This window comes from Heptranchias perlo, chromosome 10 (genome assembly GCF_035084215.1).
Source record: "Heptranchias perlo isolate sHepPer1 chromosome 10, sHepPer1.hap1, whole genome shotgun sequence".
Taxonomy (NCBI): Eukaryota; Metazoa; Chordata; class Chondrichthyes; order Hexanchiformes; family Hexanchidae; genus Heptranchias; species Heptranchias perlo.
Window position 1 is genome coordinate 76,208,545 of NC_090334.1, and position 25,998 is coordinate 76,234,542.

Here is a 25,998-nt window from a genome sequence, read left to right on the forward strand (position 1 = left end):
AAGCTTGGAGGGATGGACCAATGGCGGGAGGGGTAGTTGGAGGTGGGAGGTCATGTGATGAAACCTCCAAGAATACACCCGATCAGAGATGGCAACACTATCTTGGAGGTGGGACGCGTGTTGGGATATGGTTCCATAGATGTTCCCCCCGCCCCCGCCCCTATCTCCCAGTGCCAGTCTTCATGAGCGAGCCAGATAACGTGTTGGCAGACAGCTCAGGCGGTCAGAGTCAGGTCCAATCCTATCCTTTCCCTTACATCCGTAAGTGTACCTGTTACAGCGGGAGACAGATGACCAGGAGCAGGAACCCTGACCCATCGGCACTTCAGCCAATAGTAGAGGGGCTGCAACCATTTCACCCGCTGAGACTAACAAGCTCAGTTCTTCATTGATCAGGGCACCAAATAACAGAGCCAGCACAGGATCAGGTTTAGCTGTTATTCGGGTCCTCTATTCCTAAGATAACTTCAACACTCTGCACATCCCACTGGGGAGCAGTTTGGAGATGGGGCTCCAACATTTGCAGCACTGATTCCCTGATCCGCACTGCCTTCATGCGAGGCCTATAAATGTACTCTCGTACCCACTCTTCCACTGATTTGGGCATTCAACATTTTGCCTGGTTTCCTCTGATACATGGCTCTCATTCAACTCTCTCCAGACTTCCGGTGTCACTGCCAGTCGAGGGCTACTGATGAAGGGGCATCTCTGTTGAGGGCTCCTACTCTTGACCCTCATATCAGTCTGAAATGGGATCAAATTTATAATTAGGACGTGTAAGAGTGGATTAAAATAACCTAGTGACACTTTTATTTCTTCTGACAACGGGGGTGATTTATACAGCATGAGTATTTTGTAACACAGTCTTATAGGTATAGTTTCAGTACAATTTATGGCAAAAACAAATCTCCAACAGGTTCAGTTTGAGTAATACCTGTGCAGTAGAAAACGCTCACGCTGTGTGAATTGGGCTTAATTTAACTTACTCTGCTGGTAAAAGGCATGGTTGAAGGCAAGAGATATGATGTCAGATGGAATTGGAATGGCAAAAAAGGAGCAACAGAAGACATTTTGTAATCCAACCTCCCATCCACTTCGGTTGACATTCTGCCTCTCTAGTCATGGTATCCCTGAGTGGGCTGAAGATGTAGCTCCTGCAAAATAATTTCTGCCTTGAGCTTGAGGGGCTTGTTGTGAAGTCTTCTGTGGCTTTGGAGGACAACGTACCTTGGCTTTCAAGGTTGGTCAGCCACAGATGCCTGTCCATTAATTTAGTTGGCTGGACTCTCACCTCTTCCTTGCCTTCCACTGCCCCCCGCACCCCCACCCCACCCCGCTCTAATGTGTGTCACCTAGCTGTGCGTCTATCTATTGGTGGGGGGGAAAGGCTGAGTGTTGGTCTCTTCATGAATTGGAACCCTAAAGCAGTACAACAGTAACATAAAAATATCAGTTAATTCCTCACAGAGAGGAGAAACGGTGAAAAGCCAGGCTAATAGAATATTCTCATTGTACTTTGCAGGAACAAGGCAAGATTAGCGTTGTTTTCAACGTTGGAACAGATGATATAGTCATCAAGGAGTCCAGCAATGTGGTGAATGATGGGAATTATCATTTGGTGCGTTTTACCAGGAATGGCGGCAACGCAACCCTTCAGGTGGACAACTGGGCCATTAACGAATTCTGCCCTTCTGGTGAGTGTTGATTTCTTCGTCAATCCTTTACACTGCTCTAAGCAAAGGACCAGAGATTGGAAACTTTGCAACTGTTTTGTTAAACAGTGAGGTTATAACAGGCATGCCAAGTCACATTTAGAAGGACCAGGGCCAACTGTGCCAATGCTTAATGGTCTTGAGTCATGAGGCATGATGGGGAAATGCCAACAGCAAAAGAAAGGCAGTTGTAAATAATTAAATTAAATAAAACCTGAACTGCCTACTTTGTCTTGAAAAAGAATAACTAATTGTGATATTTCCTGAAGATCATCCATGTTAGGGTCTGAATATGCCCATCTACACCTTAGCAACTGACTAACATGGTGGCACTGTTGCCGGCATGGTAGATGTGCCACCTAAGCCTGGAATTAAGAACATAGGAACAGGACTAGGCCACTCAGCCCCTCAAGTCTGTTCCGCCATTCAATTTAATCATGGCTGATCTATATCCATCTACCCGGCTTGGGTCCATAACCCTTAATACCCCTCACCTAACAAAATGCTCTCAATCTCAGTTTGGACATTTTCAATTGACCCTCAGCCTTAGCAGCTTTTTGGGGGAGTGAGTTCCAGATTTCCACTACCCTTTGTGTGTGAAGAAGTGCTTCCTGACATCACCTGTGAACGGCCTAGCTCTAATTTTAAAGCTAAGCCCCCGCCAGATTCAGCATGCAGTGGGCTTTTGGTGTCGGCTGGCCATCTGGATTGACACTGGGTAGTGGTGGCATGCTTCCTCAGAAGTAGGGTAAGGCAAATCAGCTTCATGCAGTTCTTCTTGCCCCCCATCCCTTCATAAGCCAATAGAGGAGGCTCAGTAACAGCTTGGTTTGGGAAACGATGCCGGGCATGAGGTAGGCGAAGATAGGAGCAATCTAAAACGATGAGGAAAAATGACGATTTAATAAAAAAAATACCAAGCAGCTGATGATTTTGAAAAAGTCGTCTCATTTTTTTTCTTTTTCCTTCGCACTCATCAAGGTGAGGTATGTTATCGCTGGGAGATGGAGCACTTTCCATTTGGGCACCCAAGTTTGAGCATTGAGAGCTCCAAGGTCAAGTGCAGTGCAGTTAGATGCAGAATAGACCTGCCGTCGACCTCAGCTTCAACCTCAAAAGAGCACCAATGCGACCTTTTTTCCATTTCCCACATCAGCTAATTTAGTGCTGGATTCGGGACAGTTTTTGTACTGTCAGTTCACGCTCTCTAGGAACCCCATTGAGACTGATTTAACATTTCACCGAGGACCCTCACAGATCGAAGAGGTTTTCATCCCCTCAGTCCCGGCTGAATTTCAACACAGGCCCTAGAGGTGAAGGGTTGGTGTCTCTCATTTTGTGCCATCAACCTCCTTAACTTTTATAGTTAATGAGATTATAGTTAAAGCAAGGTTTGCCAAAAAAAAAATTCTTCCCACACAATCACTATCCCTTTAAGAGGGCATTTATTGTCGGTACAAGTTTCAAGTGCAGTGGTAAGCACATTCCACACTATGGATGCAAAACAGCAGTTTTAAATTTGATCATTTAAAAAGAATATTGTAAACAGCATGTGGGTTCCACCGCTGTAAAGGTTGCACTCACTAGCTGCATGAAGGTGTGCGATCGGTCGAGTTCCGTCCTTGTGTAGGACTGCCCGCAGCCAAGAAGGCCCCACTATGTCAAAACCACTCTTCCGACTCTTCTGCTCTGTATCGTGCGATCCCACAGGAGGTGAAGCCAAATGAGAGCATAGTGTTAAGAGCGTCAGCCTAGGCTCAGTGGGTAGCACTCTCGCCTCTGATGTCAGAAGCTCGTGGGTCCAGGTCCCTCTCCAGAGACTCGAGCACATAATCCAAGCTCGCAGCGCTGTACAGAGGGAGCGCTGCACTGTTGGAGGTGCCGTCTTTCGGGATGAGACAATAAACTGAGGCCCCGTCTGCCCTCTCAGGTGGACGTAAAGGATCCCGTGGCACTATTTCAAATAAGAGCAGGGGAGTTCTCACCGATATCCTGGGATAAAATTTGTCCCTCAGCCAACATCACTAAAAACAGATTATCTGGTCATTATCACATTGCTGTTGTGGGATCTTGCTGTGCACAAATTGGTTGCCGCGATTCCCAACATTACAACAGTAACTACACTTCAAAAAGTACTTCACTGGCTGTAAAGCACTTTGGTACATCCTGAGGTCATGAAAGGCGCTACATAAATGCAGGTCCTTTCTCCCTTTTAAGTCGAGTCTTTCTGATCACACTTTTTTTAAAAGCCGAAAGGAACTGCTGAGGATAATTTATGTGATACAAGAAAGAAATGACAATGACACATTCAGCTCCTTTCAGTAGGACTGAGTGTCCCTACAATCAAGTACCCTCAACACCCGCTGCTGCTGGAAGCCTCCCGCAGGGAAACTGGAAGCTGCTGATTGCATCCATAGCACAGAATGTGCGTCAGTGCCAGCCGCTGCTCTCGCAGCACGGACTGGATGCCTTCTTAAAGGGGCACTGCGTGCAAAAAAAAAACGTCTGATGGGACCGTGTTTTTTTTTTCATATGTTTGAGGATGGGGGAGAGGGAAGGGAGAGGCCGTCAAGAGACCGTGTGTTTTTTTCTCAAAAAGAAATTTCTCAATGACAACATTCACACCTGGCACGTTCAGCGTTTCGGGGTGCAGTTTCTGTCACCGCATTTATTTACTCGTAAACAAAATGAGGGACAGGGTTTTCCAAACACTTCAAACCCAGCACGACACAGCAAACTTACCACTTCAGCTGGTTGTATTTATCAGATTAATTCCCCTCTCCCCCATCCCCCACCAACACACAAACAGGCACACTTAGCTAATTCCCCCGATGAGGCCAGAAACACCGAGGGCTGGAAAATCAATTTCCTCGTGACTTTTAAGGAAAACATCGACCGACCAGTTAAACGTCGCACACGGAGGGATTATTATCGCTCGGGGTTTAAGAAGTAATATTCGGTTGCAAGACAGAGCAGATCGGAAGGATGTCCATTTTTATCCGCCTTGATTTGGCGTTGTGCGACATTAGCCTCGAAACTGCAAGTGTGGGTCTGAATCTACCTTGCCGGTCTATATTTATGGGGGGGGGCGCTAGCTCCTGTATTTTCAGTATTTGATGTCCCGTGTAAAATCACAGAGTAATTTGGGATGAATGCATTATGCATTCTTACATTCATTTCTAGATTTATGCCTTGCAAAGCTAAGCTGATGCTGAGCCTCTGCCTGTAAGGATTTGATTCTATTTATGAATAAGGGTTGCTCCAAGACATGTCTCCATGTTACCATACCCCGATAAGCCAGGAGTTGCCAGCGCTAGTCCAAATTTGGTTTATAAATTCTGTTGGAAGCTCCCCTACGAACGTACAAAATTGACGGGCAGGAAAAGACCAGCTGATCCATCAAGCCTGCCCCACCCATCATGAAGGTCAGACCATCATGGATAAACAGTTCTTCCCTCCCCCTCCCCCCACCCACTCCCGCAGCCATGTAATCTCCTGGGAGAGGCAAAAAAAAAAAAACAGGGAAAAAACCCAGGGCCGACAAGGGAAAAAAAAATACTCTGTAAAATTCCTCTCCCACCCCCCCTCAGGCGATCGAATCCAGTTCAGCAGATCGCATGGACCAAGCGTTATCTATCAAGACACTTACCTTCTGTATGATGCGATCTCTGCCCCCAGTCAGGAACTAGTCCAAGTCCCTCTTTGAAGGAACCCAGAGAGTCAGCACCCATCACCCCAGCTGGCGATGTATTCCAGGAGCTCCCTGATGGTTTAGTTGGTGAAATCCAGCGTGGGACTGGGCGACGATGACTGTGAAGGTACCAGACTTGAGCCCCCCCTCCCCCGCAACCCCGCCCCGCCCCCTCCCTTCCGGGTTTGTGTCGAGTTATCTGATCTCAGCTTTGGAGGCAGGAGGGTGACACTAGAATTAGCTTCAGTGCTGCGGAGGATGGAGTTGGGGGGGATGGTGGGGGCGGGGGGGAGCGAGTTGGGGGGTGCCATTCCCGACCCTTGCTGGCGAGTGCGTGTGTATGAACTTTGGGTGGGCTGACTCAGCCGAAGGTCAGATTGACACTCGGTGTCTTGGGTGAGGTGGCAGAGGTCGATCACTTACTGTGCAACACCACCTCAGCCAGGAGTCAATGTCTGAGGGAGAAGGGGGCAGGAAACTGAAGGGGAGCGGGGGCAGGGGGAGGAGGGCGAAATGAAAAGAAATTTTATCTCATGTTCTTTGATCCTCAGGAAGACTAATTCATCTTTCAGGTACATTTTGACACAAACCAATCCACAGTGTTTCTGGGGGAATTAAAGTGTCTCATGTTATCACATGTCATGGCTTGGCATACCTGTTTCCAGTTAACATTGTCGCGGATCCTGAACCCAGCCTTGTTGCTGTTCGACCAGGACTGAGTATAAATGAGGTTTGCATGTGGAATATTGAAAGTATATTGATCTGTCCTTGCAAGACAACCGGCCACCATTATGTTAGAATGTTCTGGAAGAAATCTGAAACCTCATGCACAGGCACTGACAATCGTTGGGCTATCAGGGAACTTTTCTGGCAATGTTTAAACTCTCAACACCCCTTTAATCAGTGATTGTCTTCTTAATTAAGAAACGCCAAGGGACATGAAGGGAACCGTCTTTGTACCGTAGCAGCTAGCTCCTTCCTTCCGCTTGCAGCCATTCCTCACATTCCTTACAGACCTCAGTATGTCAATGTCCTGCCCGCCAACTTCTTCACCCAGAGAGTGGTTAGAATGTGGAACTCGCTACCACATGGAGCAGTTGAGGCGATAAAGCATAGGGGCATTTAAGGGGAAGCTAGATAAACACGTGAGGAAGAAAGGAATAGAAGGGAATGCAGATAGAGTTAGGTGAAGTAAGGTCAGAGGAGGCTTGTGTGGAGCATAAACTCCGGCATGGACCAGAGGGGCCAAATGGCCTGTTTCTGTGCTGTGAATTCCATGTAAAGCATAGTACTGAGCCAGACGGACTCGGAAAGGCCCGAGTTAAATTCTCAGTCACTGCCGAGTCATCTGTCCTGATTCAGGACGGTAATTGAGGCAATATCAATTTGCTCAGCAGCCCCTGAGGTAGGGAGAGGAGGGGAAGACTCAGTCAGGATTACTGCTCCACACCACTATCCTGTGAGCCCTGCTGGAAGGGGTGTGCGTGCATGTTGGCTGAGGATAGGATGGGCATTGGCAGTAATGAGCTCCATTGCCGACATAGAAATACATAGAAGTTACAGCAAGGACGCAGGCCATTCGCCCCAACCAGTCCGTGTCAGCGTTAACCCTCCACACGAGTAAATAGTTCCGATCACATTTACCCACCCTGTTCCCCCATTCCTCCAACCCGCTTTTCTTCATCCACCTCTCCAATCTAATTATAAACTAGGAGTGGGATAGTGGGAATATAACATGGAGTGGGATAGTGGGAATATAACAGAGAGTGGGATAGTGGGAATATAACAGGGAGTGGGATAGTGGGAATATAACAGGGAGTGGGATAGTGGGAATATAACAGAGAGTGGGATAGTGGGAATATAACAGGGAGTGGGATAGTGGGAATATAACAGGGAGTGGGATAGTGGGAATATAACATGGAGTGGGATAGTGGGAATATAACAGAGAGTGGGGTAGTGGGAATATAACAGGGAGTGGGTTAGTGGGAATATAACAGGGAGTGGGAGAGGGAATATAACATGGAGTGGGATAGTGGGAATATAACAGAGAGTGGGGTAGTGGGAATATAACAGGGAGTGGGAGAGGGAATATAACATGGAGTGGGATAGTGGGAATATAACAGAGAGTGGGGTAGTGGGAATATAACAGGGAGTGGGAGAGGGAATATAACATGGAGTGGGATAGTGGGAATATAACAGAGAGTGGGGTAGTGGGAATATAACAGGGAGTGGGAGAGGGAATATAACAGGGATTGGGTTAGTGGGAATATAACAAGGAGTGGGATAGTGGGAATATAACAGGGAGTGGGTTAGTGGGAATATAACAGGGAGTGGGAGAGGGAATATAACAGGGAGTGGGTTAGTGGGAATATAACAGGGAGTGGGTTAGTGGGAATATAACAGGGAGTGGGTTAGTGGGAATATAACAGGGAGTGGGATAGTGGGAATATAACAGGGAGTGGGATAGTGGGAATATAACAGGGAATGGGATAGTGGGAATATAACAGGGAGTGGGATTTCGGGAATATAACAGGGATTGGGTTGGTGGGAATATAACAGGGAGTGGGATAATGGGAATATAACATGGAGTGGGATAGTGGGAATATAACAGGGAGTGGGAGAGGGAATATAACAGGGAGTGGGATAATGGGAATATAACATGGAGTGGGATAGTGGGAATATAACAGAGAGTGGGTTAGTGGGAATATAACAGGGAATGGGATAGTGGGAATATAACAGGGAGTGGGATTTCGGGAATATAACAGGGATTGGGTTGGTGGGAATATAACAGGGAGTGGGATAATGGGAATATAACATGGAGTGGGATAGTGGGAATATAACAGGGAGTGGGAGAGGGAATATAACAGGGAGTGGGATAATGGGAATATAACATGGAGTGGGATAGTGGGAATATAACAGAGAGTGGGGTAGTGGGAATATAACAGGGAGTGGGATAGTGGGAATATAACAGGGAGTGGGAGAGGGAATATAACAGGGAATGGGTTAGTGGGAATATAACAGGGAGTGGGGATAGTGGGAATATAACAGGGATTGGGAGAGGGAATATAACAGGGAGTGGGTTAGTGGGAATATAATAGGGATTGGGAGAGGGAATATAACAGGGATTGGGTTGGTGGGAATATAACAGGGAGTGGGATAGTGGGAATATAACATGGAGTGGGATAGTGGGAATATAACAGGGAGTGGGAGAGGGAATATAACAGGGAGTGGGAGAGGGAATATAACAGGGAGTGGGATAGTGGGAATATAACATGGAGTGGGATAGTGGGAATATAACAGGGAGTGGGAGAGGGAATATAACAGGGAGTGGGAGAGGGAATATAACAGGGATTGGGTTGGTGGGAATATAACAGGGAATGGGATAGTGGGAATATAACATGGAGTGGGATAGTGGGAATATAACAGGGAGTGGGAGAGGGAATATAACAGGGAGTGGGATAGTGGGAATAAAACAGGGAGTGGGATAGTGGGACTATAACAGGGAATGGGATAGTGGGAATATAACAGGGAATGGGAGAGGGAATATAAAAAGGGAACATGGTCAGGGGACCTTGTTTTAGTGGCTGTATATTGATTACAGGGATTGTGGTTGTATGGATATAATGGGAACTCTAATCATGTGACCCTGTTACATTGGGGCTATAAAGGGTTTACAATTGTGGGGATGTAGCAGGGATTGTGATATAACATCGATTATTATATCGGGATGCCACACTCAGTGCATTAGTAGTGGTTTTGATCGAGGCATGTATAGTAACTCAGGTTGGAGTAAGCTGGGAAGTTGTCTATTTACCCCTCCACCCCAAATATGGACGATTCTGTGAGAATGTTTTATGTACGAGTGAATTCCAATGCAGTTTGCAAGCAGCCCGAAGGTATCATTGTGTGTGACACTGTGTTATTTATAGGTAAACTCCTGGCTGATAGTACAGTGTTTCTGCTTGTAAGTAATTTAATCAGAATTGATTCTGCTTGGATCAATCTAGCATTTCACTGCTGTAATTATGGAGTGCTGTACATTGTGCAGATGGATCATATCATGCATAGGATACAACAAACGCTCGAAGGTGTGTTTTATCTCCCACTATAAGCTTTATAGATGCAAAGCAATTTTAACAAGCAATCCCATGCTGGGAATAGTGAGGCATTTATTGCACTATTTTGCAAAACTCAAACATTGCCCATTTTCGAAGCAGATTACTCTTCATCAATAGAGTATGTGAAATTTATGGATTATGCTCTGTTGTCACAAAACATTATCATGATCCTTAATCCCGGTGCTCCCTACCCCAGCGTCTTTCAAGATGGAGAATTTCTTACAGCACTGTGTGCCCATGAACAGAAAATGACAACTGTTGAATTCAACAAATTGTTACTAAAATTCAGAATCTTGTTCCTTCCAGTCAAACATAAACAAACTGGGAAGAATTGCCCACATTTCCTATCGTGCATCTTATTTGACCATCCTGAAACACTGAGTTGTCATCTTAAGAATGCATGTCATTCACAGGCCATTTGGCCCAACTGGTCTATGCAAGTGCTTATGCTGCACAAGAGCCTCCTCCCACCTTACCTCATCTAACCCTATCTGCATATCCTTCTATTTCTTTCTCCCTCATGTGTTTATCTAGCTTCCCCTTAAAAGCATCTATGTTATTCACCTCAACTATTCCTTGTGGTAGTGAGTTCCGCGTTCTTACCACACTTTGAGTAAAGAAGTTTCTCCTGAATTCCCTATTGGATTTATTAGTGACTATCTTATATTTATGTCCTCTAATTTTTGACTCCCCCACAAGTGGAAACATCTTCTCCACTTCTACCCTATCAAACCCCTTCATAATTTTAAAGACCCCTTTTAGGTCACCCTATTTTCTAGAGAAAAGAGCCCTAGCCTGCTCAATCTTCCCTGATAGTTATAACCTCTCGGTTCTGGTATCATCCTAGTAAATCTTCCTTGCACCTTCACCAGTGCCTCTATATTCTTTTTGTAATATAGAGAACTGTGCACAGAACTCTTAAGTGTATTCTAACCAAAGTTCTATACAGGTTTAACATAACTTCTCTGCTTTTCAATTATATTGCACTTTGATTTTGACCCAACTTGTCATCACAACAGCAAGTTTAAGGCTCCTTTTAAGAGGACGCAAGCTGAGATCCATTAACGAGTCAGTAAGATGAGGAGAGCAACCTTTCGGGTGTATTAGCTACTGGACTTGGGCAAAGCGCAAGGGGAGAGAGGCATGGCAAGGGGAGGGAAGGAAGAAGAATGCATTCCAAAAGGAAAGGGATGGGGCAGAATGTGTGGCAAAGAGAGGAGAGGGGAAAGAATGCATGGCAAGGAGACGGAAGAGGGCGTAAAGCATGGCAAGGAGATGGTAGAGGATATAATGCATGATGAGATGGTAGAGGGCATAATGCATGATAAGGAGTTGGAAGAGAGCATAATGCATGATAAGGAGATGGAAGAGGATATAATGCATGATAAGGAGATGGTAGAGGGCATAATGCATGATAAGGAGATGGAAGAGGGCATAATGCATGATAAGGAGATGGAAGAGGGCATAATGCATGATAAGGAGATGGAAGAGGATATAATGCATGATAAGGAGATGGTAGAGGGCATAATGCATGATAAGGAGATGGAAGAGGATATAATGCATGATAAGGAGATGGAAGAGGATATAATGCATGATAAGGAGATGGAAGAGGATATAATGCATGATAAGGAGATGGTAGAGGGCATAATGCATGATAAGGAGATGGAAGAGGGCATAATGCATGATAAGGAGATGGAAGAGGGCATAATGCATGATAAGGAGATGGAAGAGGGCATAATGCGTGATAAGGAGTTGGAAGAGGGCATAATGCATGATAAGGAGATGGAAGAGGATATAATGCATGATAAGGAGATGGAAGAGGATATAATGCATGATAAGGAGATGGAAGAGGATATAATGCATGATAAGGAGATGGAAGAGGATATAATGCATGATAAGGAGATGGAAGAGGATATAATGCATGATAAGGAGATGGTAGAGGGCATAATGCATGATAAGGAGATGGAAGAGGGCATAATGCATGATAAGGAGATGGAAGAGGGCATAATGCATGATAAGGAGATGGAAGAGGGCATAATGCGTGATAAGGAGTTGGAAGAGGATATAATGCATGATAAGGAGATGGAAGAGAGCATAATGCATGATAAGGAGATGGAAGAGGGCATAATGCGTGATAAGGAGTTGGAAGAGTATATAATGCATGATAAGGAGATGGAAGAGGGCATAATGCATGATAAGGAGTTGGAAGAGGGCATAATGCATGATAAGGAGATGGAAGAGGGCATAATGCATGATAAGGAGATGGAAGAGGATATAATGCATGATAAGGAGATGGAAGAGGATATAATGCATGATAAGGAGATGGTAGAGGGCATAATGCATGATAAGGAGATGGAAGAGGGCATAATGCATGATAAGGAGATGGAAGAGGGCATAATGCATGATAAGGAGATGGAAGAGGGCATAATGCATGATAAGGAGATGGAAGAGGGCATAATGCATGATAAGGAGATGGAAGAGGGCATAATGCATGATAAGGAGATGGAAGAGGGCATAATGCATGATAAGGAGAGGGTTTGCATGCCTGGGGGAAATAGAAGGGGAGGGCTGGTGGATGGCAATGAAAGAGGGGCAGAATGGATAACGATAAACGAGGAAAGAATGGATTGTAGTGAATGGGAGACAGAAAGATAAAAATGAATTGGAGAAGTAAATGGATGATAATAGAGGGAAAGAGAAAAAAGATGCTAATCAAGAAAGGAGAGGGGTATGAGCTGGGAGCACTACTTTGGGGGAAATGGGGAGAGGTTGGGAGCGTTGGTTTGGTGTGTGGGAGGAAGGAGAGTGCCAGCATTAACTGAGAGGGTGTGGGGAGGGTCTGGCAGCTTCAACCGGTGATGGGGACAGCCTAATTTCTCAGGGTAGGAAAGAGTAGCAGCTTGAATTGGGGAGAGTGGGGCAAAAAGAAAGGACCTTGGTGCCCCACTGTTATTATCAGTGCGGCTAGTTGTGAAGTGCACCTGCCATCTTCACTCTCTGTGTGCTGTCCAGAGGGGAATAAAACCACATTGCTCTGCTGCAACCTCATACAAGATGTCAAAATGTTTATTTATTTGCTGCGTTTTGTTCATCTTTTCCAGTTTGATACACAAGCCTCTGGTTTTTTTTTCTCTCGCACTGCTAGCCATGGGGTAGAATCTCTGTTCAAAGTTCTCTGGGAATTGAACTTGAATAAAACATTGCTGTTTTGTTTAGAACCCACCGCTGCATGGTACCAACAGAAAGTACACTGCTTTCTTAACGTGTGTTGTGTGCGGTTGGCTCAGCGGGTTGTGGGAGCACGGCACATAGATGCAGCTGAGGGTTGTGCCTGTTTACATAAGGGAAGCATTGAAGTCAGGGTCGCACGGCCTATTGGCGGCCAGGTTGCAGGCCTCAGCCATGCAGTCCAGGCGGAGTGGTGGGTAGGGATGGGGAGCAGGGAGATTATTGACAAGTGTGCTGTCATGTTCTGGAATGAGGATCTACCTCATTGATTGGAGAAGCTGGGATTGTTCTCCTTGGAGCAGAGGAAGTTAAGGGGAGATTTGATAGAGGCGTTCAAAATTTTGAGAGAGTAAATAAGGAGAAACTGTTTCCACTGGCAGGAGGGTCGGTAACCAGAGGGCACAGATTTATGGTAATTGGCAAAAGAACCAGAGGCGAGAAATTATTTTACGCAGTGAGTTGTTATGATCTGGAATGCACTGCCTGAAAGGGCGGTGGAAGCAGATTCAACAGTAACTTTCAAAAGGGAATTGGATAAATACTTGAAAGGAAAAAATTTGCAGGGGCTATGCACAGGCACGATGGGCCGAATGGCCTCCTGCTGTGCTGTATGATTCTACCTCTCCAACGATTTTCCTCTCCTCATGGCCTCCCTGAGAATCGTAAGCCTCTTCCAAGAACCTGCTGTGTGCCTCTCTCCAGCGTAATTTTGTCATTAAAATTCGGTGACAATAATGGTGAACGAGTGCTCCGCGTCCAAAGATTTGTCCCTGTGCATCAGAAATTTCCACACTCCTGGCCTGGACCAATGAAAGGGAGATGGGCACTTCAATCATCTGACCTTTGACTTAACCCCGACGTGCAGGTGTCTTTACCTTTCTTGTGGCTGTACTAGGGAAGGGAGGGCTGGATGAATACCTGGAACAAAAGTTTGAATCCATCAGCTGTAGCTCAGTGGGTGGCAGTCTCACCCCTGAGTCAGAAGGGTGTGGGTTTGAGTCCCACTCCAGAAACTTGAGCACAAAATCTAGGCTGACTCTAGTGCAGTACTGAGGGAGTGCATTTATACAACACTTTTCTCTCTGGTGTCTTGGACAGTATTTGTCCCTCAAGTCAACAGATTATCTGGTCATAATCACATCACTGTTGGTGGGACTTTGCTGCGTGCAAATTAGCTGCCACGTTACAACAGTCACGACACTTCATAAAAGTGCCTCAATGGCTGTATAGCACTTTGGGACGTCTTAAGGTCATGAAAAGTGCTGTATAAATGCAAGTCCTTCTTTCTTTACTAAGAGACGTTAAGGGAAGGACCAAGGTCGATAGTGTAGGACACTCCATCGAGGTTGAGAAGATGAGATGATTAGTGCTGCACTGTCAGAGGTGTTGTCTTGGGTTTTTAAAGCCTATAGATTGGTAGATAAAAGGGACAACCAATCTACTGCAACAACCAGTATTTAATTGAGAAAATTATGTTGAATGGCCAAGGTGTAGAAAACCAAGTAATGGGAAGAAAATGAAATAAAGCAAAAAGTAGGTTAGATAATTCCAAACTTGGGTTTTAAAAGCTTGTGGATGGTATACTCAGTTGTCGATTGAGACAAGGTGATACTCTTAACTTTCTTCTTTGTGTGACTTACAAGTTAGTAAGAATTTTTTTTTTCAAAGGCACTGACATACGCAGAGAATAATGGTGAACTATTCAGCAAATCCCAGTATCCTCAATGCATAGTCGGGTTCGGCTGCCTGAGTGAGTGGCACTAAGGAGTCCCCAAGGGAGTCTCATTGTCACAGAGTTCCGCAAAAAAAAAAAAATTCCCTTCTCGTTGTGTCTTCACTTCTCTGTTTCCCGAGCACTAATTGAGATTCTTACAAGTGAGGTGGAGTCTTTCTCTCCACGGACTTCAGTTTTGGAAGTAATTAAATCTTGGACTATTGCAGATCCATGGAAACTTCTGTCTCCTAAGGTTGCTTGGTTTTGTTTGTTTGTTGCTTATGCACTGAAATAAACACTAATATTACACTCCAACAAGTTTCGATGGAGGAGAAACTGTTTCCACCAGCAAGAGGGTCGGTAACCAGAGGGCACAGATTTAAGATAATTGACAAAAGAACTAAGGGGGAGATGAGGAGAATTTTTTTTTTTTAACGCAGCGAGTTGTTATGATCTGGAATGCACTGCCTGAAAGGGCGGTGGAAGCAGGTTCAATAGTAACTTTCAAAAGGGAATTGGATAAATATTTGAAAAGGATAAAGAATTGCAGGGCTGTGGGGAGAGAGCAGGGGTGTGGGACTGATTGGAGAGCTCTTTAAAAGTGCGGGTACAGCCTCCTTCTTGCTGTAAGATTCTATGATTCTACGTAAGGAATAGCTTTAACTCTGTAACGTTATCCCAAGCTGTTAAAATAAAACCGAAAGTGCAAAAGATAAAACCCATAAGACATTGCAGTTCTTTCTCAACCAGCTCTCCCCATTCTTTCTCCTGTCATGATGTGGAGATGCCGGTGATGGACTGGGGTGGACAAATGTAAGGACTTGCACAACACCAGGTTATAGTCCAACAGTTTTATTTTAAATCACAAGCTTTCGGAGCTTTCCTCCTTCGTCAGGTGAGTGAAGGGTTATGTGTGAACCCTTCACTCACCTGACGAAGGAGGTAAGCTCCGAAAGCATGTGATTTCAAATAAGACTGTTGGACTATAACCTGGTGTTGTGCAAGTCCTTACATTTCTCCTGTCAGTCCTGTTTTTATATTTTAACTGGCTTAATTTTCTATTTTTCTATGACTAATCTAATCTCTCCGATCTTTTCTAACATTTGTCCCTAATGGTTAAGTTTCAAGACTTCTATTTGCCTGTGTTTTTTTTTTAAACTTCTGGCGGCTGGCTCTAGAGATGGGAGCCAGTTTAGAAACGGAGAGAACATAAGAACATAAGAAATAGGAGCAGGAGTAGGCCAATCGGCCCCTCGAGCCTGCTCCGCCATTCAATAAGATCATGGCTGATCTGATCCTAACCTCAAATCTAAAGAACACAAGAAGTAGGAGCAGGACGCGGCCACTCAGCCCCTGGGCCCGCTCCGCCACCCACAGGGCCTTGACCGATCCGAACTCAGCTTCATGTCCAATTTCCTGCCCGCTCCCCGTAACCCCTAATTCCCTTTACTTCTAGGAAACTGTCTATTTCTGTTTTAAATGTATTTAATGATGTAGCTTCCACAGCTTCCTGGGGCAGCAAATTCCACAGACCTACTACCCTCTGAGTGAAGAAGTTTCTCCTCATCTCAGTTTTGAAAGAGCAGCCCCTTATCCTAAGATTATGCCCCCTAGTTCTAAGAGGGAAAGACCTTTCCAAATTATCACTCCACGCACCAGAAGCCACTGCGAGGAACAGCTGGTCTGGCGGGCATTGCGCCCGAGGATTGTCCGACCGCTAAATTGAAAAATCCCACAGGACCTGATGCCCCTCAGCCTCCAGATACCCCGATTTGATCTTCTGTCGCACGGAACACTTAAATCGGTAAACGCCCCACTGTATTTAGCTTCTCACTGGCTGAAATCCCATCGTCTTCTGAAACTGTTTCTTTTTCCAGAGAGCTGTCGGTTTATATTTGAAGATAAAATCGAGCTTTCTCCCTTTACCCCGCCCTTACCCAGTGACTCAGTAAATGTACAGCCCGATGTGGACCTGAGCCTTACAGATCAAGAAGGTCCCAGGCTGAATCCCTGGTCTGTGCTGACGTAGGTGGCAATAGGGGAACATAGGAACAGAAGAAGGCCATTCAGCCCCTCGAGCCTGTTCCGCCATTCAACGAGATCATGGCTGATCTGTGACCTAACTCCGTATACGTGCCTTAGCCCCAAAATCCCACCTCGTGTTCAGGAAAGGAGGGGGAACAAATTCAAAAGGAGAATAAAAAATACTTCAGAAAAATGTGCATTGTCACAGAATCACTTCAGAGGCCAACCTGGCATTCTGTCAGCAGGGATTTGTGAAAAGAGTATCCCTGAATGTCGCTAGGATTTAGAACATTCCGGAACAAGTCCCCTGTGCAGTAAGAATGCTCCTTTAATAACACAAAGCATCATAGATTTTACAGATGTTGTGTGACAGAATGATATACTTATTTAAATAGCTCCAAAGGAAATTTACAGTCCAATAATTTCGTTGTTGGATCTTGTGTCTCAATATTTCGCAGAGTGCACCGTAGGTAATTTATTCCAGATGTCCCTCTTTAGTGGTGGTCCTTCTAACCTTTTTGGTTAACAAAAATCTATCAATCTCAGATTTAAAATTAACAATTGAGCGAGCATCAACTGCCGTTTGCGGATGAGAGTTCCAAACTTCTCCCACCCTTTGCGTGTACAAGTGTTTCCTAACTTCACTCCTGAAAGTCCTGGCTTTAATTTTTAGGCTACATCCCCTAGTCCTCGACTCCCCAACCAGCGGAAATAGTTTCTTTCTATCAGTTCCCCTTAATATCTTGAAAACTTCGATCAAATGACCCCTTAATCTTCTAAATTCCAGGGAACACAACCCTAGTTTGTGTAATCTCGCCTCGTAATTTAACCCCTGGAGTCCAGGGACGATATAATTGGCTCCAGAGCTTCAAAGCAAGCAAAGGGGGGAACAATCAGCTGGTGTCCCCATACCTATGCCATGCTATAGCCTGCCCATATTCATTGTCTAGGCAGCAGGTGAGGCTCCTGCTGGGAGCTGGGGTTGCCAACTCTGTTGGGATGTATTCCTGGAGGTTTCATTACCTGATGTCCGACGTCCCACCTCCAACTGTCCCTTCGCCCCGCCATTGGTCTACCCAACACGTCCGTCCTCATGACATGCCGCCTTCCATCGTCAATTGGAAAGCGAGCAGACTCTTCATGATTCAGTTGGATAATTCTTGACTGTCAGTCTCATAGCCTTTCCCCCCAACTCTTGTATTTTTTATAACTTATCAAATCCTGGAGGGTTGGCAACCCTAACCGGGAGCACAAAGTGGGATCGTGACCCTTGTGCATGTGTGATCCAGGGGGGGCGGGGGGGGAGAGATATTGAGAGACAGCACAGTCACAGGAACAGAGTCCGACTCCCTTACACATGAAGGGATTAGTTCTATCCAAGATGGCAGCAGAAGTTTGCAGCCTCCCCAGTAATCTTAAGCTAACAATTATAATTGTACATTTCGAGCCCTTCGCTGTTGCAAAGATAGATGGTGAATTCACATCCAGCCGCCGGCTTAGCAGTTCGATAATCCCAAATGGAATTTTTTTATTCCCCCCCCCCTTTCATCTGCTCCTTTGGCTCACAATTCAGGCTGGAAAACTTTGGCCCACATCTCAGATGCAGCGAGATGGATTTCGATTTAAATAAGCTCTTTGAAATGCAAATACGTATTATAAAAATCATCCAGTTTTCTATGTGGATGGTTTTGAAATATGTGACATGCATAGAGCTCCCCCCGCCCCCACCCCCAACACACATAATTCAGGATTTTGGGAGACTTAATTGAGGTTGAATTGCCCAAGAGGGAAAACAGAGTCAATCAGCTTAAGTATTAACATACAGCTCAGTTACGGAACAGAACAGCTCACCCAATGGCTCATTTTCCATCCACCTCGAGGAGGACCTTAGCCTGTGCTAGCGAGCTGGTCTCAGTTTGGTCCTCAATTCTCCCAGGGCTAGGGACAGGACATGAGAGTCCACTGCTGAACTGTCTGTGCGTGTGTGTGTGTGTGTAAAAACACGATTGCCCTTGACTGCCACACCCTCCACACTCAAATAACCCGCCGACACTTCAGTCCAGGCTCGGGCATCAAGAATGGCCACTTGGGTAAGCTTCGAGACCTGCTGCGTTGCCACGGTACCGAAATCCCACCTCGTGTTCAGGAAAGGAGGGGGAACACATTCGAAAAGGAGAATTAAAAAAAACTTCAGAAAAATGTGCGTCGTCACAGAATCACTTCAGAGGCCAACCTGGCATTCTGCCAGCAGGGATTTGTGAAAAGAGTATCCCTGAATGTCACTAGGATTTAGAACATTCCGGAACAAGTCCCCTGTGCAGTAAGAATGCCCCTTTAATAACACAAAGCATCATAGATTTTACAGATGTTGTGTGACAGAATGATATATTTTTTTAAGTAGTTCCAACAGAAATTGACAGCCTGATAATTTCGTTGTTGGATCTTGTGTCTCATCATTTCGCAGAGTGCACCGTAGGTAATTTATCCCAGATGTCCCTCTTTAAAGGTGGTCCTTTCAAAGTGGTGGTGTCATGGATCTCGGGGGGTGGGGGGTGCGGTTGGTGGTTAACGGGGCACAGGCTCAGTTCCAGGAAGCCGTATTATCCATCGAGGGGTGTGGGTGGGGTCAGTTGTACCACAGCAGTAGACATTATGGGGTAGATAATTCAACTGGATCCCCAGATGTGGAACCCCTGTTGTGGATCGGCCGCCCATTATAGAGACTGGTTGTACCACAGAGTAGGAATCCCCCCTCTCCCTGACTGCCCACCTGCTCCATGCCAGCTGGAATGGAAAGCGAAGCCTTGTTTGACTTGTGGCTCAGTGGGTAGCACTCTTCATCCTCCAAGTCATGAAGGTTGTGGGTTCAAGTCCCACTCAGCATGTGATCTAGGCTGATACTGAGGGAATGCTGCACTGTTGGAGGTGCCATAAACTGAGGCTCGATCTGCCCTCTCAGGTGGGCATAAAAGTTCCCATGGCACTATTTTGAAGAAGAGCAGGGGAGTTCTCCCTGGTGTCCTGGGCCAATGTTTATCCCTCAACCAACATCAGTAAAACAGGTGATCTGGTCATTTATCACATTGGTGTTTGTGGGATCTTGCTGTGTGCAAATTGGCTGCTGCGTTTCTTACATTACAACAGTGACTACACTTCAAAAAGTACTTCATTGGCTCTAAAACGCTTTGGGACGTCCTGAGGTCGTGAAAGGTGCTATATAAATGCAAGTTTTTTTTCTTTCACGGTCAAACCCTCCTCTTATTCTCACACCATGGTTCTTCATCCCCACACTTGTGTTTCCTGTACCTCCACCTACTGCTTGGCACCACAGTGCTGCCCTCTTACCAGCTCCCTCCGAGGCAAGCTGCATGGGCACCCAGATTGCTGCTGCCATCCCAGCCATGGCATAGGAGCACAAACTCATTCACAGGGGACGGCCCCTTTAAATCATCGTTAAGAGCGCTGACATGCAACTCACAACAACACGATGACTTGCGTTGATGTAGCGCCTTTAACGTAGGAACGCGTACATCAGTTTAAGAACTCACCAGTTTTCATCAGAAGGTGTCCTGAGAAAATTCCTGCTCCGTTGCCTGCACCAAAAAAAAAACCCACAATCGTTCTGGCTCTCCCGTGAGGCTTTAACTGTGCCTGCCCCTTTAATGGTGCCAGCAGCTTTAAGGCCCAGGCACCACCAACGCCCTTCTTCATAGTTGTGGCCAATAGATGCACTCCTGTGGCATCACCTTTATTTTATAGACCCCAGGTCAATTTTCACAAAGGGGAGTAGAAATCTGGAACTCTGTCCCCCAAAAGGCTGTGGATGCTGGGGGACAATTGGAGCTTCCAAGACTGGGATGGATAGATTTTTGTTGGATAAGGGTATCAAGGGACATGGAGCTAAGGCGGGTAAATGGAGTTAAGGTACAGATCAGCCATGATCTGATTGAATGGCGGAACAGACTCAAGGGGCTGAATGGCCTCCTCCTGTTCCTAATGTTCCTAAATTCAGACGTTTAGCTCCAGCTGCTCCACATGAATTGCTCCCGGGAGTGGCAGATTGGCCGTCCTCTGCCTTGAAGCAAGCAGCCATCGGAACAACAACAACTTGCATTTATACAGCGCCATTAGTGTAGTAAAACGTCCCAAGGTGCTTCACAGGAGAGTTAAGAAACAAAATTTGACACCAAACTACATAAGGAGATTTTAGGAGAGGTGACCAAAAGCTTGTTCAATGGGGTAGGATTTAAGGAGCGCATTAAAGGAGGAGAGAGAGGCGGAGAGGTTTAGGGAGGGAATTCCAGAGTTTAGGGCCTAGGCAGCTGAAGGCACGGCCGCCAATGGTGGAGCGATGAAAATCAGGGATGCGCAAGAGGCCAGAATTGGAAGAGCGCAAGGCCTCGCCCCTCCCTATCTCGGTGGGAGGTTACCGAGATAGGGAGGGGCGAGGCCATGGAGGGATTTGAAAATTTTAAAATCGAGGCGTTGCCAGACCGGGAGCCTATATAGGTCAGCGAACACAGAGTGGGTGATGATGGGAGAACAGGACTCGGTGCGAGTTAGGATACGGGCATCAGAGTTTTGGATGAGCTCAGGTTTACGGAGGGTGGAAGATGGGAGGCCGGCCAGGGGAGCAAGGCCTGAGACCATCAGGGAGCGGAGCGATTGGAGGCAGGTCTAAACAGATGTTGGCCAGAGGTTGGAGCCAGTGGAGCTGCATTTCTTCAAAACAAATTTTTTTTTTAAATCTTGTAGCTCGACAGATAAGCAGAGGGCCTCAGACTACCTCGCCATCATTAATTTCTAGCTCTGAGCCTTTCTCGAGCTGCTTCAACTCTGCATTGGCCGCCTGCCAGTTCTCCAGTGTATCTAAGAGCAAAAAATGCATCTACCTGTTCATTTCCCCTTCTGCTTTTAGTCCATTAGAGAGTGGGTGTCAGCAAGGCTTCATTATTTATTAACACGCTTTATTTATGTCAGGCCCTCTGACAGATGTGGAGGTCCAGCAAAGGCACATCAGGAAAACTATTCCACTGTTTCAGACATTTGAAACGTTCTTGGCGGCACCCTGGTGCAGGAAATAGGAACATCTCTCGTACCGTCTTTCGGATGAGAATTTAAAACCGAGGCCTCCCGTCTGCCCTCTAGGGTGGATGTGAAAGATCTCACGGCCACTATTTCGAAGAAGTGCAGGGGAGAACTCCCCCCGGTGTCCTGGCTAATATTTACCCCTCAACCAACACCTATGAACAGATTGTCTAGTCATTCATCACATTGCTGTTTGCGGGACATTGCTGTTTGTGGGATCTTGCTGTGCGCAAATTGGCTGCCACGTTTCCTACATTACAACAGCAACTGCACTTCAAAATAATACTTCATTGGCTGTAAAGCACTTTGGATCCTCCTGAGGAACCATGGATGGCACTATAGAAATGCAATTCTTTCTTTTTCTATCTTTGCTCAGTGACCTTAAGTGAAGGACCAAGAGTAGGACATCAAACTACGGGTTGGATTTTCCCTCCGTTATACCACCTGACATCGGGTGGTGCCGCAGTGGAAGGAGAAGGAAAAACGGGGAGTGGAAGCCAAACGCTGGGCATCCAACCCCCCCCCGCCAATCCAGCTAAAAAATATTCCTCCCTCTCCCCCTCACCCCCGACCATCCCCGCCACATTTCGCTGACAGTACCATCCGATTTCCCTTCCCTCCCACCTGACGTACTGCCAGCGGGAGCGGGGTGGCAGAGCGTGATGGGGCGGCAGCAGTGGTCAGCCTGCGAACGGGAGCCCGAGCGACGTTAGGCGTTAAACCAGCAGTGGCAAAATACTCTGGCCCGTTCTTTCCCACCGCCTCAAAGCTGTGGAACCTGGGGTTGCCAACTCTGGTTGGGCGTATTCCTGGAGGTTTCATCACATGACCCTCCCGCCTCCAAAAGCCCCCACCCCCGCCCCCCCCGCCAGTCAAACAGCCTTTATTCCCCCCCTCTCTCCAATATTTTTATAACTAAAATTAATTGTTAGAATGTGGAACTCGCTCCCACATGGAGTGGTTGAGGCGAATATCATAGATGCATTTAAGGGGAAGTTAGATAAGGACATGAGGGGGAAAGGAACAGAAGGATATGCTGATAGGGTTAGATGAAGTAGAGAGGGAAGAGGCTCGTGTGGAGCATAAACACCAGCATGGACCAGTTGGGCCGAATGGCCTGTTTCTGTGCTGTGAATTCTATGTAATTCTATGTAAGAAATGAAAGTGTTCAAAGAAAATGAAAATAACACAATTTTGTTTAAAGCCCCTATGATTTTTCTCCCCATGTGTTGCTCGCAGCAGTGTCCTGGAGATTAATCGTTAATTCCTGGAGGCTCCAGTACAATCCTGGCAACACCATGCGGAACTCTTTTTTTTCCATCAATTTCCCCTTCCTCTTACAATCCACAGGCTCTTAAAGCCCATGCTTAGCCTTCCCTACATTACAATGGTGACTACACTTCAAAAGTACTTCATTGGCTGTAAAGCACTTTGGGACGTCCTGAAGTCGTGAAAGGTGCTATATAAATGCAAGTTCCTTCTTTTCTTTACCTAATGGCTACTAGTTAGAATCACAGAATCTTACAGCACAGAAGGAGGCCATTCGGCCCATCGTGCCTGTGCCGGCTCTTTGAAAGAGCTGTCCAATTAGTCCTACTCCCCCTGCTCTTTCTCCAGAGCCCTGCAGTTTTCTTCCCTTCAACTATTTATTGGCTCAAGTTGATCGGCTTTGACCTCTCACTGACTTTTTCTCTGCCTCGGTGTAATTCCTTTGCTCAATTTCTTTTTAAAAAAATGCTTGATTGTGATCTGCGGGAGCTGAGTGTCCCTCCCTCCCCTCCCTCTCCTCGCTCCCCTCCCTCCCCTCCCTCTCCTCCTTCTCCTCACTCTTCTCCCTCCCCTCGCTCCCCTCCCTCTCCTTGCTCCCCGCCCTCCCCCCTCTCTTCTCTCCCCTCCCACACCTCGCTCTCCTCCTTCCCCTCGCTCCCCTCGCTCCCCTCCCCATCCCTCCCTTCACTCCCCTCCCTCCCGCCGGTCCCCACCCTCCCCATCCCTCCCCTCCCTCCCCTCCCATCCCAACTCTCCCTCCCGCCGCTCCCCACCCTCCCCTCGCTCCCCTCCCCACCCTCCCCTCGCTCCCCTCCCCATCCCTCCCCTCCCTCCCCTCGCTCCCCATCCCAACCCTCCCTCCCGCCGCTCCCCACCCTCCCCTCCCCATCCCTCCCCACCCTCCCCTCGCTCCCCTCCCCATCCCTCCCCTCCCTCCCCTCGCTCCCCATCCCAACCCTCCCTCCCGCCGCTCCCCACCCTCCCCTCCCCATCCCTCCCCACCCTCCCCTCCCCATCCCTCCCCTCCCTCCCCTCCCTCCCCATCCCTCCCCTCCCTCCCCTCCCTCCCCTCCCATCCCAACCCTCCCTCCCGCCGCTCCCCACCCTCCCCTCGCTCCCCACCCTCCCCTCCCCATCCCTCCCCTCCCTCCCGCCGCTCCCCACCCTCCCCTCGCTCCCCTCCCTCCCCTCCCATCCCAACCCTCCCTCCCGCCGCTCCCCACCCTCCCCTCGCTCTCCTCCCTCCCCCCCCCCTCCACCCCACCCAGTCAGCTGAAAACTCGAAGGACATTAAATTCTGGCAGCAAAACCCTTCTCCAGAATGGCGTGAGCTAAAAAGCTGCAACTGCTGGATAATTAAAAGCCATAATGAGGATGATCACCGAGCAACTAGATTACTTTCAATTCAGTTACTTCAACTGATAAACAAACCCTGTTGATTGAGTGAGGAAATAATTGGTGTGTGAGGGAGGAGTCCATGTCCCAGTCTGAAAAGAAAAAGAAGGAGCTTGCATTTATATAGGGCCCTTCATGACCTCAGGACGTCCCAAAGCGTTTTACAGCCAATGAAATAGTTTTGAAGTGTAGTCACTGTTGTAATGAAGGAAACACAGCAGCCAGTTTGCGCACAGCAAGATCCCACAAACAGCAATGTGATAATGATCAGATCATCTGTTTTAGTGATGTTATTTGAGGGCTAAATATTGGCCAGGACACTGGGGAGAACTCCCCTGCTCTTCTTCGAAATAGTGGCCGTGGGATCTTTTACGTCCATCTGAGAGGGCAGACGGGGCCTCGGTTTAACGTCTCATCCCAAAAGATGGCACCTCTGGTAGTGCAGCACTGCCTCAATTCTACACTGGGAATGTCAGCCTAGATTACGTGTTCAAGCCTCTGGAGTGGGACTTGAACTCATGACCTTCATTGAGTCAGTAGGCGAGAGTACTACCCCCTGAGCCATGGCCGACAGCTCGCTGAAGGACACGTCTGTACCTTGGACGATGCAAAAACCTGGCGTGCTCAGCCTCGGATGCTGCGCGCAGTCGACTGGGATCGGCCGCGGACTGGGATACTGGGCCCGTCCTTGGGCATTGGGACTGCTGGGAACGATGTCCTGGAGCTGGCCGCAGTCCTCTCACCCAGAAGGTGAGCCCAGTGTCACCCGGTAACGTGTTCGCTCGGCGAACCTGTCGACCTCTCAGTCGCCGCTCATTTTCCTCGACGACGCCCACTCCACGCATTTGCTGGAAGCTCCGTGACCTCCTTAGCACCTCAGCGTGTGCTGCGGCATCTTCCTGCCACTCACAGCCAAGGCCAGTGTGAGGGCCCCTCTGTGTCTCCGTGCACCGTTTGTCCCAGCTAATCATTTGATGGGAAAGAAGCGTAATGCATTCTGTGCCGGAAGATGAATCAAAAAAAATAAAGTGAGCATGGATGATGATTTCATTTTATTAAGAGACAAATAAGGACGCTTATTTCGTCATGAGGTTCGATAGCGACTGCTGTGAGCCCAAATGATTGTGTGCCAGCCCCCTCTCTTTCTCTCTCTGTCTTTCTTTCTCTGTCATGTTTGTGCCTCGTCCTTTTCTGCTACGTTCCCCTCTCTGCCATATTCACCTTTTTGTCTGTCTCTCTCACAGGCTCTCTTGTGCTCCCAGTCTTGTCACGGTTTCTCTCTGTTGCTCTGTCAAATTTCTTCGTTCTGTCACACTTGCTCTGTTTTTTTTTTCGCTATTTCTGCTTCTTATCTCATATTCTTTCTCTCATAATCTCTGGCGGTTGAAATCGGCCGTCACTAGTATAGGGAAACGGCCACCCCACTTTACACCACGCCTGATTGTCTTTTTCTGCTGACATCAATGGCTGCCGCTTGGCAATGAGCTTATTTTGCCTATCAGCTCCGTCACCGAGACCCGCCTACTTCCACCTCCGTAACATCGCCCGTCTCCACCCCTGCCTCAGCACATCTGCTGCTGAAACCCTCATCCATGCTTTTGTTACCTCCAGACTTGGCTATTCCAGTGCTCTCCTGGCCGACCTCCCATCTTGCAGCCTCCGTCAACTTGAGCCCATCCAAAACTCTGCTGCCCGTATCCTAACTCGCACCAAGTCCCGTTCACCCATCACCCCTGTGCTCGCTGACCTACATTGGCT

General features: G+C 47.3%; 1 protein-coding gene across 2 annotated transcripts in view; it reads left to right on the forward strand.

Moving 5' to 3' along the window:
- The window catches only part of LOC137326704 (neurexin-3-like), a 1,580,588-nt gene that overhangs the window by 1,399,831 nt on the left and 154,759 nt on the right, over nt 1-25,998 (forward strand). For both annotated transcript variants that reach the window (XM_067992033.1, XM_067992034.1), the window contains exon 14: nt 1,523-1,694. In XM_067992033.1, the coding sequence (XP_067848134.1) occupies nt 1,523-1,694 (172 nt within the window). The remainder of the gene's footprint in view (nt 1-1,522; nt 1,695-25,998) is intronic.